At 38.7% G+C, this 24699-nt stretch overlaps 1 protein-coding gene across 4 annotated transcripts in view; it reads left to right on the top strand.

Annotated features, from left to right (window-relative positions):
• The window catches only part of LOC124167084 (dmX-like protein 2), a 113107-nt gene that overhangs the window by 33598 nt on the left and 54810 nt on the right, over positions 1-24699 (top strand). For 3 of the 4 annotated variants that reach the window (XM_046544875.1, XM_046544877.1, XM_046544874.1), the window contains exons 15-25: positions 247-502; positions 855-1039; positions 1721-1866; positions 10972-11084; positions 11190-11339; positions 14561-14776; positions 15694-15854; positions 16323-16459; positions 17040-17182; positions 17897-18000; positions 19007-19118. In XM_046544875.1, coding sequence (XP_046400831.1) covers positions 247-502; positions 855-1039; positions 1721-1866; positions 10972-11084; positions 11190-11339; positions 14561-14776; positions 15694-15854; positions 16323-16459; positions 17040-17182; positions 17897-18000; positions 19007-19118 — 1723 coding nt within the window. The remainder of the gene's footprint in view (positions 1-246; positions 503-854; positions 1040-1720; positions 1867-10971; positions 11085-11189; positions 11340-14560; positions 14777-15693; positions 15855-16322; positions 16460-17039; positions 17183-17896; positions 18001-19006; positions 19119-24699) is intronic. The other variant, XM_046544876.1, reaches the window with a different exon arrangement.

Below are 24699 nucleotides of genomic sequence, written 5' to 3'. Positions count from 1 at the left end.
AAATTTTGGTGAAGGTCTTTATGCCTACTGGTATTGTGACCAGGAATACTGTCTTAAGTGGCATGATTTGATGAATTTTGTCCGATATATAACACTTCCAACTTAGCATATCGTCAGTCTCTTCCTCAGTTGTAGTACCATGCTGCTGTGTAACTCATTAATAATTCCATTTCCTTTCTTTTAGCTACATTAGAGTGATTTCTGAGTTAGAAATGCTAATGTGAATTGTTCTGATTTTATTTGAAGGACTGGCAAAATACGCAGTTCCTTCATGTGTTCCAAGAGCAACTCATCACTGGTGAAAGGGAAACAAAGACTGGTTATGAACTGCCCAAAGAAGGTGATTTGGGTCTAATGGAAACTCATTTGGGTGCCATGGTTGATCTTCAACAGTCAGCTGTTTTTGAGGAACCCTTTTATATTGTTGTGCTTGAAAGAGCTGGAAAAAGCACGGTTGTACATATGTGGAGATTAGTGATTGCCTCACAGCCGGACAATGCCGGTAAGAATAATGCTAAGATCTTTGTGAAACTTATTTAATGTTTTAAGTTTGAATATGAGGTAATAATAATTGTTGCCTTCAGAATATTCTTTGACATTGTATGTGTTCTGAAGAGTATCTCGCATAATCTGTAAACTGGGTATTTGGGAGCTACATAATTAATAGGTCACTTTATTAGCTGATAAAGCTGTCCTATGTCAAATCTCAACTGTCATTTAATCTAATTTACTTTGGCTATTCATATTTACTGTGCCTTGTGTACCCTAAACTCACTTATTTAATGGGTCTTAAATTTGTACGATCATAATTTGGACTAAAAAAACTCCTGTTATCACTATATTTTTTTTAACAGAGTTAAGTGGGAGTATGATGTATGTTCCTGACAGTCAACTAGTTCAAGATGATGAAGACGATAACAGAAGTAATGTTACAGAATCTGTAAGATGTGGAGGAATGCCTTACAGTGGTCCTGTTGAAAATCATCCTAAACCTGTAGACCATGTACAGACTTCCCATGTAGTTATATCCACAACCAAGGTATTGTGCTTTACATATTTTGCTTACTCTTGTCTGTTTTGTCTGAAATGGTATTGTGAAAAACATGAATTAGTGTATTTATTATATTTATATTTTGTTAAATTAGTTTTCATTGCATGGGGAAATTTTAAAATATGTTGGCCTCGGTTACAGCATTCTAATTGCATGTCTAATGTTTAAGCTTTGTGGAAATTTCCTATCAAAAATAATTTCCTTCCCTGATTAGTTAGGTACTAACTGTGGTAATAAATTTTTCTACTCTCTTTTTGCATGCTAGGTTCTTAGGTTTTAGGTTTGAATTATGCTTGAATATTCATTATATTTTTACAAACTGAGAAAAAAGTTTTTATTCTTTATCAAATTAATTTAACGACTAGGTATTCCTTTAGTAGGCTATTTCATCAGGTAAAAATGTACTGCAGTAAGTTAAAATAAACTTCTACAAAATTTAGGTTGTAGTCAGTTTTATTTTCAATTCTTTCCAGAAGTATTTTATCATAATTGAGCTGTTTTAATAGTTTAGTCATGCTGGGTTCCTGAAAGTTAAGGAATTTTATTCCTTGAGTAGTGTGAAAAATCTGGAAAATGCTAATTGCACTCAATTCAAAGAGTGTGCAACTAAAAAATTTCATTTTCATTGTATGAGATTTCTATAGCATATGTTATATTTCTTGTTCTTAGGTCTGCACCCAAGATTTGCCATTGCCTGAAGGTGTTGAAGTTGTTCATGCTGCCCCAGCTGCTGGCCACCTGAGCTCTGCATCAATATATCCAGCTTGTTATGCTCCCTATATAATTGTTACTGCTTGTTCAGACAGCACAGTGAAGTAAGTAATTATGTAGTCATTCAAATACATGATAAAAATTAGATTTTTTCCTGGCAAATAGACCTTGTGAAAAGCTCTTGGAATCAAATGCTGGAATGCTCCTGACAATTCAACGGCCTACTCAGGAACTGATTCACGAAGATTTATTTTGGAGATACATAACTGAGGAACTTTGACTAAAGGAACATAAGTGCTACCTTTGGTTTGGACAGCCAAATACAGTGGAACTTGGTTAGTACGTTTCTGAAGGGACCACAAAAAATGAACGTACTAACCAGGAAAACGTACTAACGAGGAAAGTAAATAATAGCAGTCGGGGTTATTGCAATCAGTGAAAAAGTCGTCATAATTACAATTACTATCGGTAGTTCTCATAGGATCGCCTTCCTGAAATCTTTTCACATTTAAAATCAATAAAATGAGCACTAAATTGAAAAACAATACCATGTGAATAACAATCGCAATGTTTATTACATTTCCCTAAGACAATTACATGAAAACGGCGTCAATCTCCCGTGATTTATTCTATATGAATATATATAGAAAGAGGACAAGTGAAGCTAAGTAATTTCTTCTTTCTCACAGAGTACTCTGAGAATATAACGAAAACCTGAGTATGTGAATTGGTTGTTTTTAAACATCATAAAAATTGGGAAAAACTTTATTGATCTTAAAGTACGGCAACTGCCGTTCACATTCGCTTCTAGAATGATACCATATCGATTGTAAAATCGATCGATATATCGAACAATAACACACAAAACCATTAGAATACAACATCATTATATATTATGCAAGAAGATTTTTATATTGCACAGTTGAAATTCACTTAAAAAATTTGTCTATTGTCGTCTGCTTTTTATTTCTCGTGCCGAGATCAAGTATTTTGACGCTAAGCTTCGCGTGGAGATCCAGAGCATCGTCTGCTCCCGCAACAGTAGTCAAGTAATGACGCACGTACTCCATTGCCTCGACTGCTTTAGATAAAGTTGGGATTGGACATGACTCATTTCCTTCCTCAGCATCATCTTCATCACTTCCATCTTCGTTTTCTTTCAACTCCTGTTCGTGAATTTCATCGATTGTCATGGTTTGGCAAACAGTGAGATCATCATCACACTCGCAATACTCATTGAAATTCACCTCTCCAGCAATCTGACGCCACTCTTCTTGGGGAAAAGGAGTAATTTCTGCTTCTTCTATTGTGTGATCATCTAATTCGCACTCTAGACGATTAAATCCCGCAGCTTTGAAACAATTGGTGATATTTTCTGTGGCTACGGAATCCCATGCATGTTTGACGAAGTGCATGGCATGGATAACATCTATCTTGCGCTCAGCTGATTGAAGGTTTGTCAGCCTCTTTTGCACAAGTAATTTTCTGTATTTTTGCTTGAAACATCGGATGATGCCTTGGTCAAGGGGCTGAAGGTGACTTGTCGTATTTGCAGGAAAGAATTCCACCCGAATGTTCCTGAGGTAACTGGTATCGATGGGATGAGCAGCGCATTGATCGATAAAAAGTAAAATCTTTCTATTTTTTCCTCCTATTTTGGCGTCAAACCCACGCAAAAAGTCTTCGAAAATAGAGGTCGTCATCCACGCTGACGGGTTAGCTTTATATTGACAGGGGAATGTGCGAACGTTCTTGAAACACCTTGGGTTTTTCGATTTTCCAATAACAAGGGGCATCAGCTTGTCAGTCCCACTCGCATTGCAGCACAACAAAACTGTCAGTCTCTCTTTGTTTAATTTTCCTCCGTGGCATTTTTCTCCTTTAAATGCATACGTTCGATCTGGCAATAAATTAAAAAATAAACCACTCTCATCGGCATTGTAAATGTCATCTGGGCTGTAACCTTCTAGTAACTTTGGCAGGTTTCTATTTTTCCACGTTTCAACGACATCAAGATTGACATTGGCTGCCTCACCTCGCACACATCGGTAAACTAATCCATGTCTCTTTTTAAAACCATCGATCCAGCCATTAGAAGCATGGAAATTTTCAATGCCCATTTTCACAGCCAAATGCATTGCCTGTTCTTTAATGATGGATCCATCGAACGGCACATTCGAACTCCGCGCTTGTTTGCACCATTTAAGAAGAACATCTTCCAATTCTGGAAATTTCCCATCACGAACGCGCTTTCGCTTTTTGTCACACTGACTTGTGATTTTTGCGCGGTTTCTTACAATCGTGCTTAATGTGGATGCAGGAATGTTTAATCTCCGCGCTAATTCCACTCGCTTTACGAGTGGATTTCGGTCCACTTCCTCGAGAATTTCGATCTTTTCTAAAGTTGTAATCTGCTTCACAGTTCGTTTTCTCTCCATTTCAATTGTAATTTCACGGCCTTCACTACGATAACTCGTGCAATAGCAACAACTGCCCAAACACGAAATTTGTGCTGTGAGTGGCACTCCTAAGGCAACAGAAGTTGAGGAGCTCGTGGTGGGGAAAATTGGGGCCTCTCATTGGTTGCAGTTCTGCAAAGTCAGACATTCCCGAAAAATGGCCGCATTTATTTTCATCACGTAACAACAATTGAGAAATGTGTTTTGATTAATCGTAGAAAGAGAGATATGGAATGAAAGTAACAATGTCCGTGGCTGATGATTCTGAATTAAATCATGAATTCGGAGGTTTACAACCCTTAAGGAGATACTGGAGAACGAATTGCGGGTTGCGTCACGGCAAGCAATTGAGCGTACTAACCAGGAAAGAGCAATTTTTTCAAACGTACTAACCAAATACTTTTACCTGTATTTTGTTCGGATGGTACCGGGACCGAGAGAAATCGACGTACTAAGGAGGAAAACGTACTAACGAGGAACTTACTAACCAGGTTCCACTGTAAGCTATGCATTGCAGAGCACTGGGTAGAATATAAGAATTTGTTACAGTTTGATCATAACCACCTAGAGAGAAGGCCCGATCGCTGGCGTGTGATGTCACTCATTGTAGTGCTACCGCAAGAGCAAATAGCCGTGGTGCTGTCTGCGACGCTGGTTCAGTCACCGTAATGAAAAGATAATTTTTGCCTATTTTACTCTGTCAATAAGAAAATAGTCTGCAAGTTCCGAGAAAATACTTACACGCATAAATAAGAATATTTTCAAACTGAAATGATTCTTATGTTATGGAAGTTAAGCATGAAGTATATACGCCGACAACAAAATATTTGTTGTTAAGTTTTTGCTTAAACACTTAAAATGCTACCCTAGAGCCTGATCAAATAAGATTTTTTAATGACAATTGCCAGTGAAACATAAGGCCGTAGACACAACTGCTATTATTACGCTCGAACTAATCAAATTGCAAGCAAAAATTACGTATAGTCCAGTCTCACTTACTAAAACGTACCCGTACCTGGCGCTTAAGTATTTGAAATATTATTTGGGATGAGTAAAAGTCTTAATATCACTCCAGTAGACGTTTTCATCTAATAAAAAAATCTGAAAGTCCTGCAAAATCACCAGCATAAATAATTGTATAGAAAAACATGATATCTCTGTAACTACGCTTCAGATCTTACTTACTGTGCGTGAAGTCATCACCACAAGGAATTTTATAGTTGCAGGAAAGAAAAAAACCACAGAAATAAAATACAGATATTTTATATTTTCATTAATCAATCACAATAATATCAGCTATATTTTCTTCTTACCCTTATCTAGTTAGGCGAAACAAACACTGTCATTCTCTTTTGAACAAAAATTACTTGAAAGTGCATTGTAAGAAGCCGTAATAACTATCTTCAATAGTTTCTCCGACGAATGTCCATTGTCACATCATCCACTTGCAAAAAACAAATCCACATCCACCATAGAACTACAGTAGACTCTCGTTATTACGAAGTTCGCGGGACCGAAAAACCGGAGGTTCGTAATAACGAAGTTCGTATCAACGTTTCTTTTAGGAATCATCGGAAAAAAAACCGTATTTAATAAACACGATTTAATTTCGCGGAAATTTGTTTAAACAGAAAAATTCATTCCAGTTTCTCAGCAGAAGAATGCGGCACGACGCAATCGAGGGTTGATATCTTCCCGAATACAGTAAGTCCGATATACGCACTGGTTGCGTTCCTAGACCTTGTTCCTACGTTGATAAACCTACAGCACGGCCACTGAGAGTTGTCCGATGACACACAGAATGGTCTAGGTCGGGGTAGGGACAGGGTTGCCAGCTAAGAAGGGGAAACGCCTACAAAGGGTTCCACGAAGAAAGGATGCGGAAGGGACGCCGTGCGTGATGGAACCAGAGGAAGAATCACTTGTTTTGGTGATTCGAAGAAAGGATTTTTTTTATGATCAGCCATATTTCGGTGCACCTTATGCAGTTGACGACGTTGAGAGATAAGGCGAGGGTGTGTTTGGAGGACAGCGATTGACTGTAAACCGTGCTGGCGTAGGGTTATCCGCCCCTCCTATTGTGCCGTCATTCGCTACTGTCGCCGGACGGACTGTATGAAATTGCATCATGAGAAATACGGTCATCCTACAAAATGCAACACTGAATCACAATCGTGATCTAGCTCACGATATTACGAACTGATCTAGCTGGGCGTGCAACGCAGCCGAAGCCGAAACAAATCACTACTCGCGGTAAAGATGAACGGGCGAAACGCTGAACAGTTCCTAAATTCACACCAGATTCAATGATACTTTGTTCAGATTGTGCCCAAAGTGAGAGTTCGTCTACTCCAAGCCAAACCGCGAAGCATCGGCCAAATCGAAAGGCGCCAAATTCGAAATTTGAAAATTTTGAATGCTCATATCTCTGAAAATTCGTAAATCGAATGCGAGTAGGATGAGGACTTACTGTACGTCCAATTTGCGAGCGGTTACGAGTGGGTCACCATGGCTCCACAGGAATGAACCTTATTACATGATGTTGCGTGTAAACTGAAGAAAGAGCCATAATTGACGCTCTTGGGCATAGTTCACGAGAAGAACTTAAACGCGGCGCGATTATTACAACTCAGCTTAGTGAATATGCACCTAAATGCCGTTGCTTATGCGGGGAACTTCGTAATAAAGTTCATTTTATAGCCGCCTGGACCAGGACTGAGGTTCGTAATTTCGTAAAAACGAAAATTTCGCAATAACGTTTCTTTTACTATAGCTAGCATATGCCTTTTCGTCGGGACCAACGATTTGCTTCGTAATAACGAGAACTTCGTAATAACGTTGTTCGTATTAAGGAAAGTCTACTGTATATGTCACTTCTACCACTATGTCTTTCTGTCCTCTAGATGATAGTTCGGTAACTGTGAAGAAATGGCACCTCCCTTCAATCTGGGCACCTTTAATTCAACACGAATCTTCCCCATCTTCACATGCAAGACCACAGATTTTTTTCTGATATCACTCGATGTGAAGTGAATCTCACACACCTAAAATAAATAAATAAGAAAATACCATGTAAATTACTTCGTCATTTCATTTCCGTTCTGCATTTTGCATGAAAAATATATCTAATGACTAGGCTAGTATATATAGGAGATGATTATATACCTCAATGATTTTTTTATTTAAAACTAGAGCATAAGATAATTTGAAATTATGAAAGCCGGACACCGTTTAATTCCGGTTCATCGCTCCACTCACGATTGTAAGAGAAAAACACATATTTCCATTTACGGTGGTCCGGATGCACAAATAACCTGAGTAGATAAATAAGTTCCTGACGAGACTCAATGAATTTCTCATGATTAAACGCTTTATGCATATACATAAGATGATATTAATCTAAAAGCAAGAATTGCTAAAAATGTATTTTCCTCTGTAATATAAGGCACTATGCCAAAAATAAAATAACTATGTTAGCTTCATCGAAAATACCCTAGCTTTTCAAATCTAAATTGCTAAAGTATAGATAAATGAGCATTTTTACTGACAAGGAGAGGTCGCCAAAGTGATGTTCAGGATCTGGATGCGGATGTTATTTTCTTAAACTATATCAGGTAAGGTAGAAAAAGTGTCACGGCTTTCTTCCACATAGGCCCGGGTTCGAGAGATATGCGCATGTAAATATTTCGCGCAGCATCAGGTCCCTTGAGTAAGCGCTTCCTCTAAACTACGGCCGTGGCGGTGCGGTCTAGGGCGTTAGTCCTGTGAGCTTTAGTATGTAAGTAAGTTGGTGTCCCGGGTTCGAGACCCAGCGCTGGCAATATTTTTTCTCTCTTCCAATTTTTGAAATCACTGTTACATTTTACCCCAATTCGTTTTAATTAGTTACTTCGCGGTTTTTTAAAAATAATATCAATTTATGGATTTTAAACGAAACTCCGAATTGTGCCTTACTACGCGAATAAGAGGACGTATATAAATACCCGTATATATATGTGTCCCGGGTTCGAGACCCAGCGCCGGCAATATTTTTTCTCTCTTCCAATTTTTGAAATCACTGTTACATTTTACCCCAATTCGTTTTAATTAGTTACTTTGCGGTTTTTTAAATATAATATCAATTTATGGATTTTAAACGAAACTCCGAATTGTGCCTTACTACGCGAATAAGAGGACGTATATAAATACTTACACGTGAATTTCCGGGGAATTTAATCATCCTCGCCCTAGCCATTGCTCCCATAGCCTCTTCGTATATTCGTAATCTCAGGTCTTTCTTATCAACAAATAAACACCATTGCCTATCCTCACATTCAGTTACTGACCCTAGGTAGTTTCCTCTTCCACCCATCCAGCACAATGATCCTGCTTTCCAGCAGCCTACCCAAGCCGTTTTCGAGGCCTTCTTTGTATACCTTTCGCACCCGCTTTCACACAATTGGGCCTCGGCGCCTCATTCAGGGATTATCGAGGGTCAGTTGTGGACGCAGGGTTGTTGGGACGGAAGTCTTTGAAGGACGCTAGAAGGCAGGTCATAAGGGACGTATGGTGAGTGGAAGGACATTTTGTTGTAAAGATCGAGATTCGTTGGGAAGAAAGTGCGTGGGCGGTTAGAAATCTAATGGAGGGAATGCCTGGTGGAAATGAAATTTTGAACAAAAAACGTTTAAGCTGGAAAATACTGGTGCTTCAGGAATGTACAAAAGGCATTGAAAGTGGAGGCACACGCGTCAAAAACCGGGGTACGATTCACGAATGGATGTACAATCGGTTAATTGATGCGAGGCAGAGGTGTGCATCGGTGCACATGATGAGCACATTACACGGAAATTCACGCGTAAGTATTTATATACGTCCTCCAATTCGCGTGGTAAGGCACAATTCGGAGTTTCGTTTAAAATCCATAAATTGATATTATATTTAAAAAATCGCGAAGTAACTAATTAAAACGAATTGGGATAAAATGTAACAGTGATTTCAAAAATTGGAAGAGAGAAAAAATATTGCCGGCGCTGGGTCTCGAACCCGGAGCACCAACTTACTTACATACTATAGCTCACAGGACTAACGCCCTAGACCGCACCGCCACGGCCGTAGTTTAGAGGAAGCGCATACTCAAGGGACCTGATGCTGCGCGAAATATTTACAAGCGAATATCTCTCGAACCCGGGCCTATGTGGAAGAAAGCCGTGACACTTTTTCTACCTTATCTATATAGTTTAAGAAAATAACATCCGCATCCAGATCCTGAACATCACTTTGGCGACCTCTCCTTGTGAGTCTCCGACAAATAACACGCTAAAGGGCAAGCTAAGAAAAAATATTCGATCCTGTAAACTCTGCTGCTAATTCCCTGTAACTCCTTCAACCACACGTTTACTGAACGAAAGAATACAAAAATGACAACTAATATACAAGAATTTTAAATGGACTATCGCCACAATACTTTAAATCACCACTTTCAGAACTGGAGTCATTCATCAACATCCCCAAGCCACATCTGGTTAGAAATTATCTCCAAATAATTACAGCGAGAAAGGGTACATACCTACTGTTTTTCTTGGTGGTGAAATTATCTCTCTTGATCGCCCAATTCCACTTGGTCTTCAACTCAGGATCTTTTGGAAATCTAAAAACTTGAACTTAGGGTCCAGTTCGGGAGTATTCTTCGCATCCTGGCACTACACTTGTGGGAAGGCATTTTTGTTAAAAATGGCTCTCAAATACGTTTCCAAAGCCAAGTGAATGAAATTCAAGGATAAAGGAAACTTCGCTATCCTCAGAAACTCCAATTTTCACCAACTGGCCCCACAAAAATCACAGAAATGTGGTGAAACGTAACGTAAATTCACACGTAAACAACATGGTATCCAACGGAAGCCAGCACTACTCGTGGTGATGTCAGAGCCAATCCTGTCACTTGCAATCTTTCTAGGTGGCTATGGTTTGATGACTCCAAGCAGATGATCTGCTAGTCCAATAGCTTTAGGAATCAACTCATCAAGGAGTCAGTTGAAATGAGATTGGCCAGAAACAACTTTGATTGTGGTTTGGCATGTTCTTTGAGCAATACATAAACCATAATTCACTAACTCGCTCGTCAGTGTATCAAGAGCCCACCCTTAACAATAAGGGCCAATCAGGAGTCACTTGACCATCAATGTGACTGTATGTAAGGTAGTCTAAAGTCTCTCTCAACTCTGTCAGTCTGGAGGACAGTGGCTGACTTGGTTGTTGAAATGTCAGCAACATTTCAATCCCTAGTCCAGTGGCAATCCAAAGAGCTTTTCACTGAAAATGTATGACATTTTTAGCAATAAAATATGGATAATTAAAATGTAATGATTATCATGAATGATTTAGGAGCAGAGATTAGAAGTAAATTTACTTTGTTTAACAAATTAATGATTACAATTTGTAATATGTACATGTATATATTAGAATTACCATGTGTGATTTTACATGCCTTCACAGTACTCATCTGTATACTTCATTTTTTCTTAATCAAGGCAATGTGAGCACTTTCCTGCAGTTCAATTCACCGAACGGCATACTTCAACTCATAGCCCTTGGCAAGGGCTCAGTGAGTTGAAATTAAATGTGCAGTAAATAAAACTCTGGATAAGTGCTTTCTGTCTTTCAATTAAGGATACCCTCCACTATATCATGCCTGAGTCAGTTGTTAGTTATTTTTTAATAATATCTTTTATTGGTTATAAGAACCAGTTCATAGTATTTTACTCTTTCTAGGTTTTGGAATTGCAAAGTTTCTAAACTTGATGCAGTTAAGAGAAGTAGAACATATGAGTGGACAGAATGGGAAATGACTAGTAAAAATCATGAATCTGCCATAGACATTCCTGGTATGTTCTTTTTCCAATTTATGTCTATGATACTAGATGGTGAAATTTCTGTGCCACCATGATTCTCTGTGTATAATCTTTAATTTTTTAATTTGTTTCTTTTAGGCCAACCTTTAAACATCAGTGCTGCTTACAGTGGAAGAATAGCCTGTGCATATAAATATGGAAAATCTTTTACCCGTCCTTCGAAAAGTGATAAAGAGTCTAGATATGTTAACTTGTGTGTTGCCATTTATGAATGTGAAAGCACAGGAGGTGAGTTCATCACTCGTAATCTTCATTAAAGCTTTTGAAATTAACATTATTTAATTTAAGCATGCATGTATATGGCAAAAATTATGTTAAAAATCTCAGGATGGACAATACTGCATGAGTGTTTTGATTTTAATATATTACACTGTACTGATGACAAATGTGAGTTGGACACTATGGACAATTGAAAGGTTTAAAATATTTTAGCTATTTTAAGGTTACTTTAATTAAGAGGGTGCATTATCCCTTCTCAATTCGTCACATTTTGTCTTATTTTGTGGCTCATTACTAATTTAAAACTTAAGCTGTCTTGAAATTTGGAAGGTATAAAGACTAGACCTATTGTCAGCATCTGCCTTTATCTCAAATAAAATAATAAAAAACTTTCATCTGATAAAATACCAAAGTAAAATTTTCCATTATGAAATACAGCAAGTCCACATACGAACTTTCAGAGATGGAAACATTCAGAAAAATCAAATGTGTGTGAAATTTGGCTCCTTTTGAGTTGGCCAATGTGATGTAGTATGGCATAGAGGAACTTAAACTTTGGGCCTAACTATGGCCTCCTTTAATAGTATACAGCAGTCTTACATAGTACACCCATGTCTCGTATAGCGCAAGGGATGCGTTCCCTGGGGTCTTTGCACTATACGAATTTGCGTTATACGAGAGCGTTTTAACATTGGGAAGATAGGGATGCGTTCCTGGTAGCATAGGTCTTGGGCATTGAATTTCCTCTAAAACATATATATTCCCATAAATAGCCTTAGAAAACATTATTTATATAAATGTTTATAGTTTAAAACATCTTTATAGATAGTATGCACGCATTTGAAGACTTTTATTCACGTTAAAAAAAATTCTTACGTGCTTTTGAAATTCCCTCCTGTCGTGCGGGTGGGCTAACATCTGCTATCTCAGGGGTTCGTAATGCATTGCGGGCAGTTGACGATTTTTCAAACCAGTCTAAAAACAACTATTGTGTCACCCAGGCCCTTTTGTCGCTCATCGAAATGACAGGCAAATGCTACTTTGAATGCCATTTCATAGCTAGCGGAGTTTATGAATGATAAATCATTTTAATTTGAAGTCCTCCGAGTCATTAGGAGCTACGTGAAACAGTCTTTAAATGCCTTGAAACCTGACCCAGGTTTTCCTTCCCTGAAAATGAATGAACGAGAATGCATTCTTTTACAAAAGAATATCGTCTCGTCAACACTAAAAACTAGTTGAGGGGGAAAGGAAGGAGCCACTTTCAATCACAGCTTGGAGTTCATCAGAAAATGTTGTGGTGACTGCGCTATCAACACTTGCAGATTCACCTGATATCGCCACACTGAAAATACCTGCTTGCCATTTAAATTCTGGAACCAACCGGAGCTTTCACTAAATGTCTCGGAGCGATTACCACTCTCGTCTTTTTGTACTGATTCACTATGAACTTTCCGTATGTGTAGACCGCTTGGTTGAAGTTGGTGCGGCTGAGGTCACTGATGTTTTAACTTTATCTTTATTCAGAATAAGGCATCGTGCGTTTAAACTTCTGCGCAATATCGCTTTGACGTTCTCCATTTTCAAAGTAATTGACCTATATCAATTTCTCTTCTAGGTTAATGGTTTTTCTTGATAAATTCTTGATTTTTCTACCTGCATTCCAATTTTTGCCATTTTCTCTTGGTTTTTACTCTGCATGGCTCTATCGAAATCACCTTCTACTGCTGAACTGTATTCTTGAGACGCAGAGGGCCTACGACTGCGGGGAGGGAACGAAGCTATTGTGTTTGAGACTCTATAGCGGACCCTCTTATATGTTGACGCTATTCATGCGCAACTCGGCCACCGCTCCATTTCTCCCCCGTGAATACCGATGACCTTGAAGGCTTTAGCGTAGACCCTCTACCTGGAAGTCAATCGCCCGATAACCTATGACGGCAAAAATTACGTCTCAACCAGTATTGCTTAAAAAAAACTCATTTCCACTAGCCCCACGCTTAATTAATGATCCAAGTTAACTCATTCTGTTAAGGAGACGAGATAAATTACTTCGGTAGGCCGGCTATCTGGACCCAATGACGGGTAATACTTTTGGCCATTGCACAGCAATGGATTTCGATTAATACATAAACAGAAAAGAAGATTTGAGGCAAGCAATAATATTAATATGCGTAAAATGATAGAAATTTCGTGTGTACTTAGCGCAAGTTCACGTTTTATCACGAGAGCGTTTAAGATATTTGATTAGGCTACACTGCGTTGCAGTGTTTCCCCGAGGAACGAATTTGTGCTATATCGAAATTGCGCTATACGAGACATGGGTGTATGTATTTAAGGAGGCCATTGTTTTACTCATTCTTCCTTCCCCTTAGCTAGTGAAATTTTTTCAACTCTAGCCGTTTATAAACACTGAGAGTTAAAACAAACTTGTAATATAGTGCTGCACACTGCAGGATAAATACTTTTTAATGCCTTGCTTAGGTTTTTCAATCAATGAACAAGGTCTCAGAATGCATCTTGTTCATATGGCAAGGACTTACTATACAACCAAATGTTAAGAGGGGTCTACTCTGTGCACCGTAAATTTTGACATGTTCGCTAAAGTTAAAAGCAAGTAATATGTATGTCTAATGATTTATGCATCCTTTTAATGAGTGCTTGTACTCTCCATATTTTCCCATTCTTGATTTTGCAACTGCCACAAATTGGCAGAGAACTTTTCCTCACCATCACCCTCTCAGTCATTCACCAAGAGCACACTCTTCGTGATGAATTAAAAAAGGAAAGACAATGGCAGGTTCCACAATTTAATAAATACTGCGACCGGTTTCGAATACATGTATCATCATCTGGCCTAACTATGGCCTGATACCTGACCTGAGTCCGGAGGCCTAACTGAGGCCTGATGATGATACCATGTATTCGAAACCGGTCGCAGTATTTATTAAATTGTGGAACCTGCCATTGTCTTTCCTTTTTTGATTCATCATGAAGGAGTTCCATCATGTTTTGCCTGACACGATTGAATTTATGAAGCACACTCTTCAGTAAAGCACACCAACTAGCCCAACCTCTCCACCTTTTACTGCCCATCTTTTAACCATATGATGAAACATTCTTGCATGTATTCAGGGTACATCCATGACCTCTTCACCTTAAGATAATAATAATAACAACGTAATTCATCAGTATAAATGTTTCAAGAAATTTTTTCCCTCTTTTTACAGGTTCTGAATGGGTGCTTGAGGATACGATTCACTTGAAAAATATTCATTTACCACAAATTAATTTAGAAAAGCATTTAGACTTAAGCTATTTACATGACAGAACGTTCCTCCAGAAAAAGCACAAAATCAGCAATTTGATGAAAACTTTCTCTCAAGAGGACATACGATCTCCGAAAAATGGAGACCAAGTGTTTCATGAAAACTCAGCTGGATTAGGTAAGATGTTTAATATTATTCATTTGCATCTTTATTTTTTTAATATTTGCTCATAATCCAAAGGTTTTTTAATGCATATTTATGCAATAATTTTAAGCTTTTGGTCTTACAAAGTCATTATGCTACGTTGTATCAGAGAGTTTCAAAATATCCTCAGAAAAGAAATAATTTACCTTATCTTGCCATCATTCCTGGTTTGAATCCTAGGTCAAAGCTATTGAGTTCAATTCAAACTCACAAATTCTTGGGTGTTTTCATTGATAAATCCTTTACTTGGGATGAACACTTTGACTTCTTGTGTTCTTGTCTAGTATAGCGATGATACTTACTAAGAAAGATCCTCTTTATGTCTGACTTTAATACTGCATTTCGTGTGTATTATGCTTATATATTCCGCAACCTGAAGTATTGTGTTGTAGCCTGGGGACATGTTTGTGGTACTTCTTGGCTACTTAGGCTCCAAAAATGGACAATGAGAATTGTAACTAGTTTATATAAATATACAATTTGCCAACAGTTTTTCAAAGAACGTGGAATTTTAACTTTTCCTAGTTTTTATATTTGCTTTGCAACATGTGTAATTACATCCTGAGATCAATAATGTATATTATTACTATTATTGTGAACTATCCATGTGGAAATTTTGCTCGTATTGTATACTTATGGGAGATGCCAAAGAAGTAGGCCTTCGGCTAGTCATTTGTTATTTTTTTTCATGTTTTATTACAAATTTGTGTAAGTTATTGTAATAATCTTGTGTAGGATGCATTTTGTCATTTTATGCACTTCTTAATATACCTCAAAATTAGTAAATGATTGTGGATGGTGGAGGGTAAAATATGTATTTAAAAAAATATTTTGTGTAGAATGGTGATATGTATTTCTAGTTGTGTTCATCTCTTCATTCAATGTTTTAGGTCTCCTTGCTGTACCAAGCTTTAGTACTTTACAATCACTTAGAAAGTCCATCACAGAATGTGGAAATGTTTGTCCCCTGACTCAAAAGCACTTGGTTCAACTTGATTGGGTCTCAAATGAAGATGGATCTCATATTCTGACCGTTGGTGTTGGGAGCAAGGTTAGTTCGTTTCATAAATTTTAAATCCTTGTCATTGATCTACTGTTAAGTCTCTTGTTATAATGTTATATATTTATTATTGTATTATTTCATGTGTACGTTGGCATACTTTCCTTTAATTAGCATTAGCTTAATGTTATCTAATATTTTCAAGGCCTAATTACACTGCAGTTCACCCATAAAAGTTAATGTGTAAATGCATAAGTGTGTGAATGAATGCGAAAAAACACCGTGCAACCTACCATTTTGTGGGAATGCATGAACAGTCAATAGTATGTGATCTAATTTGGTTAACACCTCAGCACATGTTCTATTTTAGTGAACCTCTATAATTAATGCATTCACACATATACTCGTACATGCCTCACCTACTCCTCTGCAACTTTGATCTTGCAATATTTATTAGTTTTAATGTCATACATTCTTTGTCTGCAATCGCTTATATTCTTGTTAATTTTAATTTTTCAGGTTATGTTGTTCACACCAGTTTCCAGTGACTTAGCTCAAGCAAATATGAAGGCAATGAAAGAATCACAATCAACCAACAGACCAATTCTTAGAAAAGCCTCTTCATTAGCTGTGGCAAATTTTACTGATGAGATAAGGTAATATTGATTTTCGGCATGTTGCAGAGAAGTGGAAACACTGCTGATCAGCTATTTCTTATGTGATTATTTTGCAATTATGGCACCATTGCATAAACATAAATGTTGTAGTAACCCATGTGGTTAGTAGTTTTGGATTTTCAATGCGTGAACATTATGAAGCTTATCAGTAATTTGAATCTCACAAGCCTTGTTGTGTAAATAATAGGTCAATTTGACTATTGATTTCACCAGTTCTTGAACTCAAGAACCAGAATTATAACTGAAGCCTAAAAGAATCTGTGCCAAAGTAATTTGTGCAAACTTAATTCGGAAACTTATCTTGTGCACAATTTGCATGACATACCTAAAATTGAGTTATATTGTGAAAACAATGACTTGTGGCATAACTTGTTGTGTTATAAAATTTGTAATTAGCTGCGTGACTTCTTGAAATTGCTTCATTTTGAAATGAAAAAAAATTGTTAATTTCACATTTCTAACTTAAAACGAGAATTCTTGTTATATGTATGCAACAGCTTAATAGATTTGGTGAATTATATTTACACAAGTCTCATAAAATTAATTTCATTTATTTCAGGTGGATGAAATTAAGGAAAATTGATCTCCGCACTGCAGATGGACTCCCACCTCTACCAATGCAAATATCATGGGTCCGAGATGGAATTTTGGTCATTGGAATGGACAGTGAGATGCATGTCTACTCACAGTGGAAGCCTTCTAGTAAGTATGGTATTAAGCAAATTTCTGCACTGTGTTTTTTGATTTTTTTCCCAGATTTAAATGTTATCTGGTTCTAGAAAACATTCCCTGAAAAATATGCTATGAAATTAGCATTGAAATAAATTTGCATAAATTGAAATTTAAATATGTAAAACATAATGAATAATCTTGTCATGGGATAGATAAAGCCTCTTGGTAAGGAAGTGTGGTAGCATAGTGAGTAGAACATTTGGCTGCTGATTTAAAGGTCCCAGGTTCAAATCTCATCAATAAAGTAAAAGCATTGGGACAGTCAAAAGTCTTTATAACCTTGTTCTTGAATATCATCATACTCATAGGATTTTGTTATATAGCCTTATGCTCATATTTCTAAAGCCAGAGTGCTTTCTTGGTGCTTACAAATTGCTCAACAATCGCCCACCGAGTCAAATCCACTCATCCTGTACTACTAGGGCTGCTGGATGAGCAGATTTGATTCGGTGGGCGATTGTTGAGCGTTTGTGCATTGGAAGTATCATATAGGGACATGCAAGTCACGTGCTGCCTAGTACCCTGGTTATGAATTGTAGAGTTCAGAACTAAGTGAGCGTATGGCTTTGTCTTGGGTGAGCTATATCCTTGCCTGCCCAAATCAACCTTTGGGTCAACTTGTTGTGTGGGAGTAGATTTAGGAATACGTATGCATAGTTATAGTTTTTATTTTTTCTGTTTCAGACTTGATGGAGCATGAGCATGGGACCAGGCTTATTCATCAGGAATCTGAAGAAATCCAAGGGTCTAGAGTTTTGAAAGATGAACACCTTAGAACGCTGGCTCAGGTATCTGACAACTTTTATCATTGGACTCATTTCCTGCCTCTTTTTTTTTTATTGTCCAATTTCACTCTTGAATGATGAAAATGAAAGCCTAGATTTTCTCATAAATTGCCATGGGAAAAATTCTCCTGGGCTGTGAATCAAACCACAGTCCTGTAGCTCTCAGAGCCACTATGCAGACCATTACGATACCATCTTATCTAAGGTATCATGATCCCCTTGGGAATTTACTAAGGTTCATGCATTCATAAATTGCCATGGGATCAAGGAACCTGGAAAGCTAAGTGGCCTACGCAGTCGCCGGGAAAGCGAAAGGTCTGTGGTTCAATTAGCAGTTCAGGGTAATTATTTCCCACAGCAATTTCTGTTAATTTCATCCACTTCCAGATTTTGATCATGTGTTCATAATTTCACAAGTAGTTAATGATCAAGATCGCATTTCATTATCATGTCAGTTCATCTAGTTGTTTATTCGAAGAAAATATAAATATCTAAAATGTCTCGCAGTGTTGCATAAAAATTTGTGGAACTTATAATGCCATGGAATATACTTCATAAATCGTTGCACGAATGTGATACTTAGTGGAATTTGTGTACGTTAAACATTTAAAAATAAACTGCATTATTTTTTCCAAACAGCTTTTTACTTACCCTGATCAATTTCATTAAGAACATGACATTCTCAAGAGGTTAGCTTGTCCCCCTTGAAAATGGTACATCGTTGTTGACATCGATCAGAATTATTAAAAATCTGGAGGAAGTAAAAAGTAGCTTCTTTTAACATGCTTACTTTAATCTATAGTCATTAAACTCTAGTCATTAAACTTAAAATTAAATGGAGTGTTTAAATTTGTTACAACATGAAAATTAAGGTAAAACTACTTTTTATTTATTGATGTAAGATTTCACATAACTTGAAGAGAATTTACTAGAGAAAATGAATTAGCTACTCTAATGAGGATTAAAATGTTGTGGATATTAAAGCTGACCATTTAATTTCTCTTCACAGGAAACGTCTCAGCGTCGCCTTGCCAATGTTAGTTCTGTGACTCATTTGTCAAGGGTGGCATCAATAAATATAATCCTCTCAGGAGACAAGAAGAAGCGAGGTAACACTCAAGGTGATTGGTGTTCGTGTACATGTCGCATGCTGCTTCATTGGCTGCTCTGCACATCAATGTTGCCTGTCCAAGCACATATGGAAAGCAGTATTGTTTCTGTCACATAATCACGAATATTTTCTGAAAGCTTCCAAAGTTGAACTTATTAAGTGTCTGTTCAGTTCCATTTTCTGGTCTAGGACATCATGGCACGGCCGTCTTGGTGTAAGGCAAAATGGGAGTGGGAAATCTTGGTGGGAGACATTGCAATTTGCTCTATTGGAAATCATCATCGATTGCTATCTTGTTATATCAATGTTATAAAAACACCAAGTAATATAGTGATACAGAAAAACCTGAAAACCTATGTCATAATACATCGAAATGAAAAAAATAACTGCTGTGTGCCAAGGTGGTTTGTGTCAAGATGTCCTGTGCCAAGGTGCTTCATGCTCAAACGGCTGCACCGAGATGGCTTTGCCCAAATGTCCCATTCCCTCAATATTCCTCATGTGAATTCTCCAAATGCACACCCAAACCTGCATTACCAATCTTACCATTTTTTTGCGCTAGCTTGGAATTTCTCAGTTTTGTATCCACTTTCAAAGTTTGATGATGATTGCAGTCCTTTCACGCTTTAAAAGTAGCACCGAGGATATTGTGTTTGTGGTGGTGAAGGTCATTGTTGTGCTTATTTTTGGCAGTTTTTTCATTGTTTTACAGTGTTTGTTTGAGGTGTTTAACGTTGGTGAAAGCTCTTTATGGTGAATAGGTTGTGTATCAAATCCACAAGTCGCTCTTTGACTTCTGCTGAACAACTTATGAGTAGTGTGAGGGAGAAGCAACATACTGTCACTTCATGGCAGTGCTACAGTTCCCACAATTTTATAAGTTTGGCCAACGGCTTTCCAGACCTAAAGCTCTTCATCTCTTCCTCCTGCTAGTATGCCTGTCTTCAGCAATCTAAAGGACACATATTGTTTTTTTGTTCACTAATTGAAGTTGAAAGGAAAAACAAATTCTTCTGTGGTATAACTATGAAAATTCAAAATACTGGAAACAGTGTAAAATTGCATAGAAACTGATGCAAAGAGCCTACTGTCAATTTGCATGAGGCACTCTTCAAGATTATCCAAAAAAATTAGTTTAGAAAAACAAGTTATAAAAATAGATACAGTGTAACCCCGATATATCGTTCCCGCATTCATCGTGTGCCGCTCCTGGTCCCAAATTAAGTTTCATAAAGACTGTAATTTTTTCCCGCATCTATCGTTCCCCGAAGTATCTTTTCCCGCATTGATCGTTTGAAGATCGCGGTCCCGTCATATAATTTTCCCGCATCCATCGTTTGACAAAAATAAGACGAAGTGTTTACAACGTGTTATTTATGGCTAATAACGACCGACACAAAGTTTAAATATTCCCCAGGAGATAAAAATACGATAGGGAGAAGCTGAGTGCCGTGGGATAGTTACATTAGCGCATTTCCCAAGATCCGCTATCCCCCTCCATTCAGCACTCGCCTCTCCCCGTCTGAAGCTTTCCTCTTCCCCGAAATAAAAAAAGGTCCCAGCTCGAGCAGGGATCGTATTACGAAGACCTTAGCTTCGAAAGAAAATATCAAAGTACTCGAGAACAAAAGAAACCTTTTTCACGCTTCCCCCTTTCTCGACCGCTGACTTTTTTTTAGCTGACTCGCTTCAAAGATCCCCAACTCTGGAGGTCAACTGCTGCATGAATCACCTATTAGCCCAAAAGGTGTGTAAAAATGAATTTCGGCAATTGGTATCATAATTTTATTAGATTGAGATATTAGTGATGAGAGCGTAATTCAAAGAAGAATGGTACCAAACACGACGTATTTCTAACGTTATTTAACCATTTTAAGCAAGGAAATAGTTGGAATAATACGATGGTGATTTCTGGCGAATATCGATATCCTCCCAGCTGATAGTGAGCTTCACGGCAGTTGATGCGGATTTTTTTCGAAAACAGGGCGTCTGGTTACAATTTACGAGTTATGCTACAAGTCTCACTTGTCTTAGGTGCTAACGAAGCGATGTCTTCTCAGGATATTTTGTTTCTCTCTACTAGCAATCTGAATTCATCTGCTCATCTAGAGCTACGCTACTTATTGTTAGAAATGAGTGGGTAAGTTGCCTTCTCTATAGGATAAAAAATTTCATTGCGCAGTCATATGGTCATGCTTCACCCTCTGCAGTAAGCTCTGCTTACGCCGTACGCGATAGCATTGGTGCCGAACTTCTCCTCGTACAAGTGGTTCCGTACTTTCCGGGGAGGGTTGACTTAAAACTAGCGAGTGTTTTCCGTGTGGGTTCAATGGAGTCCGGTTTCATTTTTATTAGTTTTATTCTTATTCGTCTTCGGACCATGACCCTTCTGAAGACACAAGTGAGAACTTTAAAAGATGGACTGAAAATAATTGAAGACTAAGAAAAGAATCCGGGCTAGAAATGCATGAATATTACAGCACGTCTCGGTATGTCCGCCAGTACATGACGGCAGGGGTGGGGGTAGAGCGAGATCCCTGGTGAAAACAAGAAGTGGGATGAAGCCGAGGATCAGGTGGGCGTGCTGCTGACGATTAACGCCACATTGCCTCAATCATATTAAAAATTTAATTGCAAGAAAGGAAAATTTCAAATTATAAACTATTTTTGGCCTTCTTGATCCATCTCATAACCAATCACTGCGACGGCGAAATCAGTTGTTTGAGGTATAACACGCACATTTCTCTCGTAAATACGTGCACTTGAAATGGCATTTCTCTTCTTCTTCTTCTTCCTAGCGTTTGTCCCGCGCTATTGCAGGGTCCGCTTTTCTGCAAAGCCTTCTCCACTTGGCTCGATCCAGGGCGTCTACTGACGTGGCGTTGATGGTCTTCATGTCCGCCTTAATTTTGTCGAGCCAGCGCATCTTTGGTCGTCCTCGTGGTCGGCGTCCTTCAGTACTCAGCCGCATTGCTGTTTTGGCCACGGAGTTCTCATCACTACGCACCACATGCCCATACCACCGCAGTCGAGCCTCCCGCATCTTGTCTGTGATCGATGCAACTCCCATTCTTTTCCGAATGTCTTCATTCCTGATGTGATCCAGGCGGGAGATGCCTAGGATCCATCGCAGCATCCTCATTTCCATGACATGCATGGCCTGTTCTTGATTTGCTGTGGCTGGCCAACATTCTGCTCCATATAGGGCCACTGGGCGAACTACGGTCTTGTATACTTTGGCCCTGAATCGTTCAGGCATTCGACGGTCGCACAATACGCCAGTCACTTGGCGCCATTTCAGCCATGTTGCATTGATTCGAGCTCGTGTGTTGGCGGTTGTGCTTCCATCGTTGCTGATGACAGAGCCCAAATATTTAAACTTCTCGACCTTTTCGAGGTCGTCGCCGTCGATGCTGATCGTGCCATCGGTTTGAGGCCCACACTCCATGTACTCAGTCTTCTTGATGTTAAATCGCAACCCATAGTTGTCGAGTCGTACCTTCCATAGTAGAGTTCGCTGCTGTAATTCGGGTCTGGTGGTGCTGGCAAGGAAGACATCATCGGCGAACAGTAGTGACCAAGGATGCGATTCTTGGAGACAGGCCGTGATTGTGTCCATGCACAGGATGAAAAGGAGCGGAGAGAGGGCCGATCCTTGGTGGACGCCAACAGTGATTGGGAAAGGCGGTGATATTCCTGATGGGCAACGGACGGAGCTGGTGACGTTGGTGTAGAGAAGCTTCACCCATGACACGTAGACTTCAGGGACGTCGTGAGATCTGAGGGCATGCCAGATAAGGTCGTGTGGCACGCGATCGAAGGCCTTCTCCAGATCAAGGAAAGACATATGCACTGGCTTGTTCTTCTCTCGGTGCCTCTCCAAGAGCAGTCTAGCTGCGTGTATTGCATCTGTTGTGCCAGTCCCCTTTACAAATCCACACTGGTTGGGTGTGATGTGAACAATGTGTCTGAGCCTAGCATCAATCACTCTTTCGAATATTTTCATGGCGTGGCATAAAAGCCGGATCGGGCGGTAGTTAGAGCATTCTGCGACGTCGCCTTTACCCTTCCAGATGGGCACAGTTATGCTGGTCCGCCAGGAGTCGGGAACTTCATTGTCAACGATGATGTTGTTAAATAACTCGGCGAGGATGACAACGCCGTTGCGGCCAAGTAGCTTCCACACTTCCGCTGGAATGTCGTCAGGGCCCATTGCCTTTCCATTCTTCATCTCCTTGATAGCGGCGGCTACCTCAGCTTCACTGATGTGTTGCACAGGTCCGGATATAGGGTCCGCGCTAATGATCGGTGGGTGGGGAAATTCTGTGTTACAGATGGCCGAGAAGTGTTCTCTCCAGCGCCGAAGGATGGCAGGTGGGTCTCGTAGTATCTGGTGATCGTCGTTTTTGATGCATTTGACCTGGCTAAAATCCTGAGTTGCTCGATGTCGGGAGTTGGCAAGGCGGTAGATCTTATTTTCACCTCCAGGTGTATCTAAGTCGGCGTACAGCTGGTCGTAGTGTGATGGCATTTGATGGATAAGAATTTTCACAGTGAAATAGCAGTGAAAATTCGGAGTGGAGTGAAACATTTTTTAGCAAGTCGGCGTGTTCCATTAGGATATTTGAAAGGGATATAATCCGAATCAACAATATGACCTAAGTGTTTCGATAAAGTAATAATATTCCTGTAATCAGCTAAAATCTTTTTTGAATCCATTAATGAATGCCATAATTCGCTAAAATCCAGCGTTTCCTGGGACATAGGCAACCCTGAAAAACATTCCCGTATAGATCGTTTTCCTGCATTCATCGCTTTTTTCATCCATCCCCCTGAAAAACGATGAATCGAGGCTCCACTGTACATAGTAAAAATGAAAAGGGGTCATATTATTCTCACACTGGACCAAGTCTGAAATCTAATTGCAGGATTTGGCTTATTGATTCACTAGACCTTTTGTACCATGTTTCTTTTCTTTAATTGAATACAGTTGAATCTCGATCAATTGTTTTTCAGAGAGATGGATGAAAACAATGATTAATGCAGGAAGGTTTGGCTAGGTTGCCTATGTCCCAGGAAAATCTGTCTTTTTTGCTAGTAATTATGATATTCATTTAGGGATTCAAACAAGATTTTAGCTGATTACAGGAATATTAGTTTTTCATCAAAACACTTAGGTCATAGTGTTGATTCGACATATATCTCTTTCAAATATCCTAAAGGAACATGCCACCTTGCTAAAAAATGTTTGCACTCCACTTGGCATTTACACTGCTATTATGGATTTCTGTCTGATGTAAACATTATCATCTATCAAAAGCCATTTCAAGTACACATATTTACGAGAGCAATGTGCATACTCACACACTACTAGCCTGGATTCTTTTCTTGATCTTCAATATTTTCAGTCCATTTTTTAAAGTTCTCACTTGTTTCTTTGGAAGGCCCATGGTCCAAAGACAGATAAAAATAAAACTAATAAAAATGAAACCTGATTTTATTAAACACACACAGAAAGCACTCGCTAGTTTAAAGTCAACCCACCTGGGAAAGTACGGAACCACTTGTACGAGGTGAAGTTCAGAGCTGAT

Source organism: Ischnura elegans, chromosome 10 (assembly GCF_921293095.1).
Source record: "Ischnura elegans chromosome 10, ioIscEleg1.1, whole genome shotgun sequence".
Lineage (NCBI taxonomy): Eukaryota > Metazoa > Arthropoda > Insecta > Odonata > Coenagrionidae > Ischnura > Ischnura elegans.
Note: the sequence above shows the minus strand (reverse complement) of the source record. Positions and strands in the feature narration are given on the sequence as shown.